Source organism: Pteropus medius, unplaced genomic scaffold, assembly GCF_902729225.1.
Source record: "Pteropus medius unplaced genomic scaffold, Ma_sr-lr_union100, whole genome shotgun sequence".
NCBI classification, from domain to species: domain Eukaryota; kingdom Metazoa; phylum Chordata; class Mammalia; order Chiroptera; family Pteropodidae; genus Pteropus; species Pteropus medius.
Window position 1 is genome coordinate 3,032,868 of NW_024340701.1, and position 14,418 is coordinate 3,047,285.

Sequence of the window (14,418 nt, forward strand, 5' to 3'; positions counted from 1 at the left end):
TGATGAACATTCAGGTTAGTTTCCAGGAATTATTTTTGCTATAGCAAACAGTGTTTCAGTAAATTTCCTTGTAAATATAATGTTGCATATGGATACTTGATTTTTGTTAAGTAAAGTTACGAAAAGTAGTAATGTTCCTAAAAGTAGGTCTCAGTTGTTTAGCTCAAAATAATCTGTATACCGCAGAGGCACATCTTGGGGTGACTTGTTCAGAACCCCTACATGGGATTGCTGAGTCAGAGGATAGATGCACTTTTAATTGATAGTGAATTGTCAGATTACTTTTCAAAAACATTATACTTGTTGCATGTTACAGTTCTATTAGCACTGTATGATTCTTTACCAGCCCTGGATGATTATCATTTTTTGCAAATTTGTAAATCTCCTTTCTAAAGTTTTCTGAATAAATTCCTCATTTTTTCCAAGAAGCCTATTAAGGTGAAATGGCATAATTAGACTTAAAAAAAAATTAAAAAAAAAACCATTTTCCTGTACTTGTCATTTATCAGAAAACATTTTTGAGAGCTAGGCACTGTGATAGTTATTGAGATGAATAAGGCATAGACCCTGCTGTCAGAAGTTTATGGTGAGTGGGCAGACAAGGAAGTTAATCAGTGACTACTACAGGGTTGAGTGATAAGTCGTATGATAGAAATAGGTTCATACATACCATTTAGATAAAGGATATTTAAATTTCAATCCAGTGGGTCAGGGAAGTCTTCCCAAGGGAGGTGAATTTTGAAGGACAGTAAGAAAGAAGCAGCTGGGAGATGTGGGCGAGTGGAGAACACTTAAAGCAAAGTTACCCATGCATAGGGTAATTGGAGGTTTCATTTCTGAGAAAAGCCTAATGGGAATAAACCTATAAAAGTGAGACTGACCCAGAAAACACTTCTTGAATGCAAACAGTGTGTTGTATCTGTGTTCGGAATGGATACAGGCTTCTAGGGGCTCTCAATTTAGAGTGAGATAGACACACTTAATAGAATTCAATGAGGAAATATATGAAAGGTTTCTGCAAATATTAAAGTTTAACATTCAATTGTTTTAAAACATTTTACCTTTTAGTTTTGCCTCCATAAATAGATTGTAATGTCTTCAAGGGTAGGGACTTTGTCTTTCCTGTCTTCTGCTCCTTCTGCATGTTGTTTGAAATACCTACTTCTCCTTCAGATCTCAGCTTAATACAGATTCCCAAAGTTCTTAGTTCATGGTGTCCTTAGTGTCTCAGTAAATTTTTTTATGACTATCCCAGTCCAAAATAAATATCTAATAGTTATCTTTATTAATTAGATCAAACAATATTTAGTATTTTCTAACAATTTAGTGGCCGTTTGAAGAAATAACACATAATTTAAAAGAAGAGGTGGCACTTTTCTCTCCACAGTTATTAATGGGATGTAAATGCCTTTTGGACACTGCATAGTTTCTCGTCATACCTCATTTCCTTTTCAACATTAATTTTCAAGTGGTACTTGTTTTTATCACAGCAACTGCCCACCAAAACACAGCATCACAAAGACATGTCTTCAGAAAGAATGTGCCATGATCTAAGTTGAAACCGTGAAATACCCTGAGCTGCTAGTTCACATGATATCTAATACACATCAAATATTGCTGTCTCCCTTAGAAATATAAACCCAGGGCACTCATGTAAATTCATTGCTGTGCTCCAGGCATTTTGACCTACAGTTTGGGAACCATGAGCTTAAATGTTTTCTCAGCAAAACTGGCCCTCATGTTTTTAGACAAGGTCAAATTTCTCTACTGTATGCTCTCAGGGCACATCAGCACATTTTTTAGTTTGTAATTCACCTTTATTTTTATGATTATTTGATTGTCTCCCTGTGATATTGTGATTTATAAGAAAAATATATTTTGGTCATTGAGATGACCAAAATATATTTCTTATATATACAGTTATGTGCTCTAATATTGACGGTTCAGTCGACTACAGACCACACATATGATGGTGGTCCCGTAAGATTATAACAGAAACTGAAAAATTCCTATTGCTCAGTGATATAGCAGTCCTAACTCCTCACTTGTTTGTGGTGATACTGGTCTAAACAAAGTTATTGTGCTGCCAGTCATATAAAAGTATAGCACATATAATAATGTACACTACATAATACTTGATAATGCTGATAAATGACTACGTTGTTGTTTTACGTATTTACTATACTGTACTTTTTATTGTTTTATTATTTTTTCTACTTATATTAAAAAAACATTTGCTATAAAACAGTTGTGTTACTCTAGCAACAGCCTCCTACATCTCATGGTTACCACATCTCTTGGTTGCATCATTTTCTCTTATGCTTATTTTAATCTCATGTTGCTTTGCAAATTTAGTGTAGCCTTAGTGTGTAGTGTTTGTAAAGTGGGCAGTAGTGACAGTAATGTCCTAGGCCATGTCACATGTACTCACCACTCATTCACTGACTTACCCAGAGCAACTTCCAGTCCTGCAAGGTCCATTCATGGTAAATGCCCTATACAGGTGCATCATTTTTATTTTTTATACTATATTTTTACTGTACCTTTTCTATGTTAATTCAGATACAGAAATACTTGCCATTGTGTTATAATTGCCTACAGTATTCACTACAGTAACATACTGTACAGGTTTGTATCCTAGAAGCAAAGGGCTATATACCATATAGCCTAGGTGTGTAATAGGCTATGCCATCTAGATTTGTGTTAAGTGCAGTCCGTGAAGTTCAGACAATGATGAAATCACCTAACGAGACATTTTTCAAAATGGATCCCTATGAAGCATTTCTCAGAATGTGTCCCCATAGTTAAGTGACTGTATTTGAACTTGACAGTATTTGGTCTTCAACCACAGTTCCTGACTCACAGCTCCCAAAACCCTTGGAATTTCCTAAGTGTCTAGAGTGATAAAGATGTTTCTTGTTATGTTAATGAGGTGATTTTTGGACCTCACCTAAGGAAAGGAGCTGGTTGTCTGGAGAACTGACCACGTGATTAGGGGGACGGAATTGTCAGTCCTGCCCTCACCTCCTACCACGCTCCCATATGCGGAGAAGAGAGAGGGCTTGCAGGTTGAATCTCACCAATGGCCAATGATTTAATCAATCATGGCTATGTAAAAAAGCCTCCATAAAAACCCAAGAGGACTCGGTTTAGTACACATTACATCGTGGTTTTTCAACTGGTGTTTGAAGTGGGGTAGAGGGACAGTCTTATAGGAGCGAACCTTTAACCTGCCATCTCTGGGTGAGTCATGTCAGAACTGAGTTGAATTCTCAGACAGCCCACTGGTATCCAATAATTGTGTAGGGGAAACCACCCCACCATGTTGGAATTGGGTCCGGGAACCAAAAGGCTCTCCCATTAGACCATAAGCTCCACGAAAACCCTGGATTTCTAAATTTACTCTCATATCTTATTGCCTAGCACAATGTCTGGCATAAATAAACTGATGCTCAGTAAAGGTTTTTTAAGTAGATTTTGAAGCTAGTCAGACCTGGGTTCCTGCCTTTTAGTGAGTTACTTAAATGTGTGGCTTTTTGGGATATTAATCTACAGGGAGATTGCGAGGATTAACCAAGAGAACCCATGTAAAAAAATGTCCTAGCACAGTGCCTAATACATATTACGTACTTTGTATATGTTAGCACTTGCCTTTTCCCCCTTGCCTATTCTGTGCTTATGTATAAATAGCCGATGAAGGAAATGTCTAGTAGTATAAGTAGCTACACTTTTGTAGGCATTCTTAGTTATTAGACTGAAAAAAAAAATTGATTTGAAAGGCACAAATGAATGTCCAAGTATCATACCTATGCAGTGTCTATTAGGCAATATGCAGAGTTCGGATTCCAGAGTGAGACTGTTTGGATTTGACTCTCATCCTAACTCTTAACTGTGAGTGTGATTTTAGCCAAATCATTTAATCTCTCTATGCTTTAGTTTCATCTTCAGTAAAATGAGAATAATATATAGTATCTACCTCATAGGGGTGTTGTGAGGATTAAATAAGCTAATATGTGTAAAGTGCCTGCCACATGGTAAGTCTTATATAATGTTAGCTATCATTTTTATTATCATTATCCTCTCTTTCTGTGTTAATTTTACCTATTCGCCCCCCTTTCTTTTGACTTGAGATTTTTTTACCCTTCTCCCCCTGCTTTAGAAGTTGTGCAATCTGTTTTTCTTGGTTACCCTACCCTGGAAATTTTAAACACACATATTATTTAATTTAAATCTAATGTTAATATTTTTATTCTCCCTCCAAACAATACAAATACCTTAGGACACTTAACTCTATTTTTTATCCCGTTTTCCAGGATTTTAATTCTATATTGGCTTTTTTTAAATCCCCACAAATATGTTAACGTTTTATAACAAAGGTGAAACGTTTGTGCAGAATAGCTCACATGCATACCAATTTTTTTCACCATTTATTTTTGTACCTCAGATCTTCCTTCTGAGATTATTTTCCTTCTTTAAAGTATATCCTTTAGGAATTTCTTTAATCAGTTTGGACTTGTGGTTAGGAGTTTTTGCTCTTTTTTCTGCATGGTGGGTTCTTTTTTTCTAGTTCAAGCATTGAGGGTGTCATCCTTTAGGGGTCCTGACTTTATGTGGAACTCTTTGTCCTGACCCCTAGTCCTATATAGGCCTTAGTTATTTTCTCCTTTACCTACTTTGTGGCTCATTAAATCCAGGCTCTAGCCGTCAGTGATTTCAGAGTTGCAAAGATCCCAGGGCAGCCACAACTCCAACACTCATTCAGTCCTCTGGATTTGTGCTTTCCTGATTTATCTAAATCTGAATTACTCTTCTAATTTTTTACTAGTTCAGTCGTGCTTTTAAATACACTCACCCACACATCCAACTAGTTGAGTGTGCTGGGCTGGAAGGGATTTCTCTGAATGCATATGTATATTCCACCCGTATCAAAATTAGACACCTCTGCCTAAGTCTACTCTAGCTCAAAGTCCCTCTTCAATATCAGTTCTTCCCCTTTTCCTTACTCCCTTTGAAATCTACTTGACTTACATCCTTTGGGTTAAAGTGTCAGTGACAATAATCGGTTAATCTAAACATTGTTCCAGTTAAGGTGCTAATGGGAGAGGAGTGCAGTCACTGAAGACCTCCCAAAGTCCCTTAGGAGTACAGTATTTTAACGATTATCCTTCTGAATTGAAAGAGCATTTCAGAGAAGTCGTCCTAGTAGTGGGACTTTTAGATCAGGTAGGAGAAAAAGGGTGGAGACAGGAGATAACTGTCTCTGTGTCATGTTGGCCTGATTACACTGACTCTTGTTAACCTTAAAGTTAATGCTTTTAGCTCGGCTGCCATATGAAAATGTATTTGCTCTAACAATTCAGTTGCTTTTACCTAACAAATCAGGAACATTTTTACAGACTAAACATATGATAAGAGCATTTAGAACTTAATAGAGAACAGGTGTGACTGGATATATTTATTGTTTGCCGACAGTTTTATGCTGTCTGGTGAACAAAGCTAACAAAACGTTACTTTAGCAAAGGAAGAGCACCAGTTGTTACCTACTGTTCTCAGAAACTTTCACTTTGAAGGACTGGGTTCCATGAAACATATATTCCATGTCTAGTTTCTGTCTTCTCATAAGTTGGTTCCATTCATTATTAGGATATATCCTATATCAACAAGCAATTAAATATTATCTAATATGGGGCTACAAAAAAGATTGCTTCCTTGCCCACTTTGTTTGGAACTTCCATAATGAATTAGTCATTGATGTTTTCCATTGGTAAGTATTGTGTTTAATTTGACCTATAGGACTTACCTTTATAATTATGTATGGTTTTGGTAGATACAAACATGAATTTCTATTTTCTTGGTGTCTACTGGAAGTAGACAGCCCAGATGATGTTTTGCTTATGTAATTGAGAAATGACTTAATGGTTAATTTAGGTTTTTAAATAGTGGAAGTTTTTGTTTCTTGATTAACGATTATTGGGTGAGACAGGTGGAAAGTGGAAACAGTAATGGTGTCGGAAGTGAGAAAGGCAAGAATGAAGCAAATGAAGCAGGAATGGTCAGAATCAGGCTGAATGGTGGGTCAAATATGCCTGGCTCTGTACGGATCAAGTTCTGATCTTATTTCTATGCTAGGATACAACAAAATGGTAGAGTCCGCCAACTTTTAGTATCCTTTTTAATTTCCACCAACAAATTCTATATTCAAAGGCTTGAAGGCAAAAGACTATCTCCACCTCTGTCACCTAGGAATTACCTCAGGGCCCTACTGTGGAATAATAGTCACTGAGACTCAGGAGACCTGGTTTCAAGTGTCAGTTTCTTCTCCACTAACTGGCAAGTCAGCTCATCTCCATTTCCCCTTTTGTAAAATGAGGGGTATGGAAGTGTAGGTAGTCTTGCCAGCCCTAAAACAGGTCTATATCCACAGACATCAGTGTTAGATAGCATGTAATCCAATGTAGTTACACTCTAGAGGCAAATTATCCAAACCACTATGAATATGTGTACCTTCTTTGCCATTCTATGCTATGGGAATGAGAGCAACAAGGAATTATAAATTCCTGCTGCATTTTATGTTTACATAGAACTTCAGAATGGTAATAAAGAATGTGTAAAGGTGGAAAAGAAATAGCTTTTTGAAATAGAACAATTGTGTATTTTTTTAATGAAAATATTTAGAAATAAGATATTAGGGCTTTGAAGTCAGATATTTGTTTGAATCTCAGTCTACAACCTATGGCTATGTTGCTTAACTTCGGATTGTGTATCTTCATTGATAAAGTGATGATAATAATGCCAACTTTACTAGGTTGTTATAAAGATGAAATGAGATAATGCTTCTACAGTGTTTAGCACAGTACATAACAGTAAGTATGTAAATGGTAACATTTATTGTTTTAGAAAAGATCTGTAGAAAAGAGATCAAAGAGTAATTTGGGTAAAAGTGGTTTTGGGGAGCATTATATTCCCATTGTAGTCTATAGATTAGGTACATTATTTAATTGTTGAAATTTTGTTTCTAATTTTTCAGATTGTATTCTATTTTTTAAGAAATAACTTGATTAAGTATAGTAATTCATATACCGTACAATTCACCCATTTAAAGTGTATGATTTAATGATTTTGATATATTACATTATTAATTTTTAAAAATTGTGGCAATATAAAACATGAAATTTGCTATTTTAACCATTTTAAGTGTACAATTTAGTGACATTAATGGCATTTACAATGTCGTGCAACCATCACTACTATTTCTAAAACTTTTCCATTACTCCAGAGAGAAACTCTGTACCATTGAGCAATAACTCCTCATTCTTCTCTTCCCCCACCTCCTGGTAATCTCTAATCCACTTTCTGCCTTTATGAATTTGCCTATTTCAAGTGGAATCAAACAATATTTGTCCCTTCATGTCTGGCTTCTTTTACTTAGTATAATGTTTTCAAGGTTCATCCATGTTAGTATGTATGGGAACTTCATTCCTTTTTATGACTGACTATAATAGTGTTAACTTGTATGTAGATGTCACATTTTGTTTATTCATCTGTTTTTGGACATAGCCTGCTTATGCCTTTGGCTATTGTAAATAATGCTGCAATGAACATTGGCATACAGACATCGCTTGAATCCCTGTTTTCAGTTCTTTTGGGTATGTAGCTAGGAGTGGAATTGGTAGGTCATATGATAATTCTATTTAACTTATTGAGGAACCACCACACTGTTCCACAGCAGCTGCTCCATTTTACTTTCCCACCATCGGTGTTCGAGGGTGCCATTTTCTGTTTGTTTAATTATAACCATTCTAGTAGGTGTGAAGTGGTATTGTGGTTTTGATTTGCAATTCCCTAATGATGTGAGCATCTTCATCTACTTGGCCATTTGTATATCTTCTTTGGAGAAATGTCAATTCATGTCTTGACCCATTTTTAAATTTTGTTTGTCTTTTTGTTGTTGAGTTATGGGAATTATTTTTATAGTCTAGATATTAAGCCCATATTAGATATATGATGTGCAAAAATTTTATATTTAACCTTTTGAGGAATTGTGTGACTTTCAAAGTGGCTGCACCATTTACATTCCCACCTGCAGGGTTTGAGAGTTCCATCATAGTGGAAGTAAAGTGGTATCTTATTATCCTTGTGATCTGCATTTCCCTGATGACTAATGCTTTTGAGCAACTTTTCAGTATTTACTGGTTATTTGTACATTTTCTTTGGAGAAATGTCTATTTGGATCCTTTGTCCTCCCCCCCACCCCTAGATATTGCATTTTAAAAATTGTCTTTGCTTATTTTTAAAATTGGGTTATTTATATTTTCATTATTGAGTTGTAAAGTTGTTTATATATTTTAGATACAAGTCCCTTATCCAGATATATGATTTACAGATATTTTCTCCCATCCTGTGGTTTGTCTTCTCATTTTCTTGGTAGTGGCCTTGGAAGCACAGAAGTTTTTAATTTTGATGAGGTCTTACATCTTGCACATTAGAACATAGTATGCTTTCTATTGCTTGTGGTGCTGAGATTAAAAGACCGGTAAGTGACTCCAAAACTACAAAAGAAGTATAACTGGTAAGTGTCTGTATTGTTCTGGGACTGAGAGTTGGGGGTGGAAGAAAGGGGATAATGGTAGATGGAAATGAAGAGTAGAAGTAACAGTTTCTTCTTACTTCCTTGACTGATTCCAGAGCATAATTGGATCCATGTTAAATCAGACTAGGTAGAGAGAGAGAAGTTGGCCATTTCGCAAAATGGTTTCCGCATTCTTCCTGTTGTGTAGTCATGGCAGGAAAGAAAATTTTCCATGAAAATTTCCCATAAGCTTACCACTTTTTAGGACATTTCCCTTACATGAAGAAGTTAGGCTCTAATCAAGAAACAGGATTCCCTTATAGTATTCTGCTCTGCATTGTATAAATGGATTTATTTATCCATGGTCAACATTAAATCCCAGGCTGGGCTAGGATTTGATGGCTATACTTATCAGAAATGTATATTCTTATACTGACTTTCACTTTTGATTGAGCAAAATGAATTCATGAAGGTAAATTTTATGCAAAAACTAAATAAATAAAACGTACTACTTTTTAAAGCCAAATAATGATTTTGCACACTTGTTAGCACAGGTTGATGGACTAAAAATGAAGGTAATTCTTTGTTTCTAAGCAAGATTAATTTTCTCTAAAAAATTAGTTGAGAGAAGTTGCATGGCACAATAAAGTTCTGAAAGCACTCCAAGGAGTTGGACTGGAGACCAGAAGTAGTGTATATTGCCTTTGCTGTGGAGGTGTCATGTCCAGAACATCTAGCTTATAATTTTGAACTCTAGTGTCTAGAGTAGGGCTTCATTAAAATACGTTTCCTTTTAAACCTTTGCTGCTGTGCCTTTTGGATCCTCCCAACTAAGTATGTCTAAATTTCCATCTGGTTCTAGGCTATAAAACTGGACTGTTTTCTGTCTCCTTCTATAACTCTTGACTTCATGCCCATACAGTGTGTTTCTGTGTTGCTATATTATACTTTTGTTTCTCCTTTGTTTCAGGACTGGATCACTTTCCAGAGATTTTTTCCAAACGTTTGAATTGATTTTTGCTGCTATTCTCTGCAGCGATTTAGTTTTAAATTTTAAAGAAGTTTTTGATAGTGCAGGTACTGTTTCCTTTTCTTCGTGAAATCAGGTGATGTTTTCTATATAGGGATTTTTATCCTTATTGTGAGGCTACTTTGAATTTCATTTTGCTGTTCTCTTAGAATTTGATATTAGTAAAACATTTAAGTCATTAATCTTACTTTGTGGTAGTTGCCATTTAGAGATGTGTAGATAGTATATGTGGTTTTTTAAATAAAGCTTTAAAAAATGTATATATGTATGTTGTAAAAGATGCAAACAGTTTGAAAGTATATAAAGTAAAAAGCAAAAGTTCTTAAACTCAGCCTATTCTCCTTATGTAATCATTTATCAGCTTTTTTATGTCTGCTTTTCTGATCCTTTTTTGATGTATTTATAGACAGATATAATGCATGTGCACATGTGTGCATACTCATTACCTATTATTTTGTGATGTGCATTTTTTGCTTAACAGCATATCTTGGATAGCTTTTCATATCAGCACATATAGATAACTCTACTTCATTCATAATATATACAGTACTCTATTTAGCCATTTATATATTGGTGGGCATTTAGATTTTTTACTTACAATTGATGGTGTGAACATTTATGTACATATAACTGTGCACGCCTGCAGCTGTTTCAGTTAGCACAATTCCTGGAAATGGAATTACTAAGCCAAAGGGTATGCAAACAAATTTTGATAGACTCTGCCAAATTGCCCTCTAAAAAGGCTCCTATCTTTGTCATCGCCAATGTATCTTTTTATTTGAACTCATCTAATGGGTGGGAAATGGAACCACATTGTTTAATTTGCATTTTCATGATTACTGATGAGGTTGAGCACCTGTCCTTTTTTTTCTTTTATGTGAATTGTTTGTTCTTATCCTTTGCTCATTTTTGTATTGAGTTTTGTTCTTTATTTGCTAGTAGGATCTCTTTATATACAATGTATTTATACCCTGTCACCTTTGTATGGTGAAACATTTGCTTGTCATTTGATAATATTTATATCTTTCTTCAGAAGTTTTTATTATTTACATGGTCAAACATAATTTTTAGCTGTTTTGGTTCTTGTTTCAGAATGCCTTTCCCTATCTTATGATATTTTCCTCTAGTACTATCATAGGGCTTTTTGCTTGTATTGTGTTGTTTTGAACTTTAATTCACCTGGAATTTAGTTTTGCATATGATATGATGCAGGGATCTAATTTAATTTTTTCCCAGATGGGTAGGCAGTTGCACAGGTATCATTTATTAAATAGTTCATCTTTTCCTCATTGAATTTTAGATGCTGATTCTATCACTTATTGAATTCCCATTTGTACTTGGGTCTATTTCTGGACTCTGTTGAGTTTCATTGTTCTGCTTGTCTATTTTTATATCAGTATTAAACAGTTTTAATTACTATAGCTGTATATTATTTTATGCCTGTTAGGACAATATATATGATTGGTAGGGCAAGTTCCTATTTGTAGTTGTTAATATTTTCAGTTTTGGCCATTCTCTCACATTTACTCTGATAAACCAGAGAATGAACTCATCAAGTTTTATTAAAAAAATTAATCCCAGTGGAATTTTAATTGAGATTGCAATAAATTTATAATTTGTAGAAAATTTAAATATTTACAGTACTGAATCTATCCAGGAACACAGAATACCTTCTTTTTATAATACTGGTTTTAAGTGTTTCTAGTTTCTTCATAGAGTTTTTACATTAGTTTTAAGTTCATCCCTAAATTTAAATCTTTGTTGCTGTTTTGATTAGGATTTTTTTAAAAATCGAGGTATAATTGACTTAAATAGGATCTTTTTATTATGTATATTTTTTGATTAGTCATTTTTAGTTGGTTGGAAAGCCCTTGTTTATAAGAAGATAGTAAGCAGGGTAAATTCTTGTTGGTTCTCATAAATTTTTTAATGTACTCAAATATATCCACGATGCCAGTTTTTGGAGCCTCTGTGTTTGAGGCTATTTGCAGAGTGAATTGGATTTTGTTGTATCATACTCTACCTGTTTTGTAGTTATTCTTTGACTTTGCTCTTTTCTTGTATTTTTTCATTTGCTGTTGAGTCAGTTTGGTGGTTCTTTTCCTTTATTCATATGTAATTTGTAGTTTAGCCATTGATTATTTTGGACTTTGCTCCAGGAATAACCTGTATGAGTTTGTCTGACTCCTCCCTGATATATCTGAGTATTCTCACAGTAGGTCTTGAATCTAGTAGCGTAGACCACGTTTTTTAGGAGTGTGTTCTTCAGGAGATGCGTCTAGTTGTAACAGCTAATAATGATATTTGCTGTGTATGGCTGTTATTTCTGATAGTATAAATGCTATTTTTATTTTACAAATGAAGAAACTGAAGTATAAGAAAGGTTAAATAAATTTCCCAGTGTCACACTGGGTTGTGACAGAGTTTAGTTATAAAACCCCCTTATCTTTTAACTTCTGGTTCAGTGTTATGGGTATATGACTTCATGCAAGGTTCTTATGTTCTTGTGATCTTTGCTGAATTCTACGTGCTTCTTTAAATGCATTCCTGCATTAGTTTGGTAATTTCGCAGATATTTGACGGTCATATTTGCATCTATTATTCAGAGTTTGGTGTCCTTTATGTATTTTTCTCAAGTGTGGATTCATAAATCCAAATAAATTCTATTTCTCAAAGAGAACCTGATGTATTAAAATATTGTGGTTATTTTGTGATGAGGCTCTTTCTCGAGTATATCTCATAGGGTGACTTTCTTTTGGTATTCCTGGGTAAAATGATATTTTCATTTTAATGTTATCTACCTTTTTAAAATAAGAAATAAGTAGAGTTGGGCCTGCTTACTGTTTAAGAAACCTCTCTTTCATAAGTTGAAAGAGCAGTGGCTAAGGCTGCAGCTGAGTGGTTTGACGTATATCCTCCGAGTATTCTCACAGGAACTGAATTAACTGAATTTTAGGCTCTTAGACCACCTGCAACAATATTTGGGTTGTAGTAATATGAGTGTGTTGTTTGCAGGCTCTGCTGTGACTGTAAGAATTGATAATTTAATTAACAAGATCAGATGAGTATTTCCTGAAATTAACAAGACCTCTGTGCCTATCCATCAATGTTAGAAGTTTTCAAATTATTGCCCCTGAGCTCTTGGAATTCCTGAGGTTTCTGGGCCTGGTCTTCATTTTTAGCCATTTTCTATCCACTTCTAATATAAGGAAAGCAGATTGGTTCAGAAGGCCTGAGATGAATTAAAAGAAATAAAAATACTGGAAATGACCAACTGGAACGAAATTGGAAGGTGAAAATTTCAATTCACAGTTTGCTATAGGGGCCATTTATTATGTATATAAGATACCAAAATCCTCAATTACCTGAGAAGCCTTTTGCAAAATGTTAAAGGGATATCCAGGCCTACACAAATGAGGAAACAACCTCTTTGGTGGCTTCTAACCCATCCTTTCTTTACGTTTTATTTATTGTTTTGTCTTCTTGCCACTGCCTCTGAAGAATCAGCTTCTTCCCCAAGCAGACAGTTGCTGGTAAAGACTGAATTCCTTAGGGAAAGTTATGCAAATATGAAGAATTGCCTTTATTAATTAACATGAGGGCTCAAGTTACTTTATAAATGCAAGTCATTATGACATCCTTTTTGAATATAACCTTTTACCTTCCCTGAATCATCACGTTGCCTGGTGCCTTGTAGACACTCCATAAATATATATGAATTTAAAATAAGTTCTAGCTGTTGCCTGAATTAAGATTTTCTTACATGAAGAGCCAAACATTGAGGAAAATGAAATAGTGCTATAATTGTCTATAGTTGATTTATATGTATCCTCATTTCTCCTTTGCAGATGTAAGCTTTTAAAATAACACTCTTTAATTAGAGAAAGAAGTATGCTTCATGTTAATTTGGAGTCTGTTAATTTAAAGCTTTTTGCTTAAGAGATTTAGCTGAGTTTATTACTTTTGTAGTTTATATTAATAGGTAGATTTGTAATTAAGTAGGCATGGCCAAATGCAGTGCATACATTTGGAAATACAATGAGAGCAGTCTAAAAATGAGATTGAAAATCTGTTAGCAATTTAAGTCAAATATTGCACTTAGCTTTTCTTCCACTGGATAGTCTTTTTTTTTTTTTCCTAATGTTAACCTTTCTTTAATAATGATGATAGGAAAAACCCTTTTCTAACCCTCTTTGGGTGAACTGGAAGGAACCCTAAACAGTTGGCCAGTTTTAAATACTACCTATACGCGTGTAGCTGTTCTTACAGTTGAAAAGTAAGTTCCCCACGTTCTTACCAGACATCTCATTTAGCATAATAGGAAAAAGTTCTATTGCAGATGCCTTTGAAATAAATGATAGCCTTACATAAAGTGTTGCTGGGATGCTGTAGGCTCTAAATCTATTGTTTGCAACAAGTACCAGACTGGTAAGTTCTGGATAGTTTGGGATAGTACCTGCAGCATTTCCGGGTGTTCTGCTGTAGGCACATTACTGCTAGTAGATAACCAGAATTTAGATTTTAGGGTTCACTAATCTTATAGGGAATGCAAAGTAAACTTAGTCTTAAATGCTTCATAGATGTGTGAACTGTGTAAAGGACACCCAATAGTTTTAACTCAATAATTTGCTTTAAAAATGTATTTATATCTATTATCTTGATGTTATATTCCCACTATGTAATGTAAGGCTCAGTAGCAGTCCCATGGCACTTTCTCATTGACACAATACCAGGAATTGCCGCCTGGCATGTGGATCTCTTCTTGCCTCCAAGGACTTGCCATTTACGCATCATTTGTACCTTGAACTGTTTATTTGTT

At 34.8% G+C, this 14,418-nt stretch overlaps 1 protein-coding gene across 2 annotated transcripts in view; it reads left to right on the forward strand.

Annotated features, from left to right (window-relative positions):
• The window catches only part of CMPK1 (cytidine/uridine monophosphate kinase 1), a 29,056-nt gene that overhangs the window by 4,608 nt on the left and 10,030 nt on the right, over window positions 1-14,418 (forward strand). The window contains exon 2 of one of the 2 annotated variants that reach the window (XM_039885557.1): window positions 8,429-8,533. The exons of the other annotated variant lie outside the window; for it this stretch is intronic. Within the exon in view, the coding sequence (XP_039741491.1) occupies window positions 8,495-8,533 (39 nt within the window). The 5' untranslated portion in view covers window positions 8,429-8,494. The remainder of the gene's footprint in view (window positions 1-8,428; window positions 8,534-14,418) is intronic. 2 annotated transcript variants of the gene reach the window in all.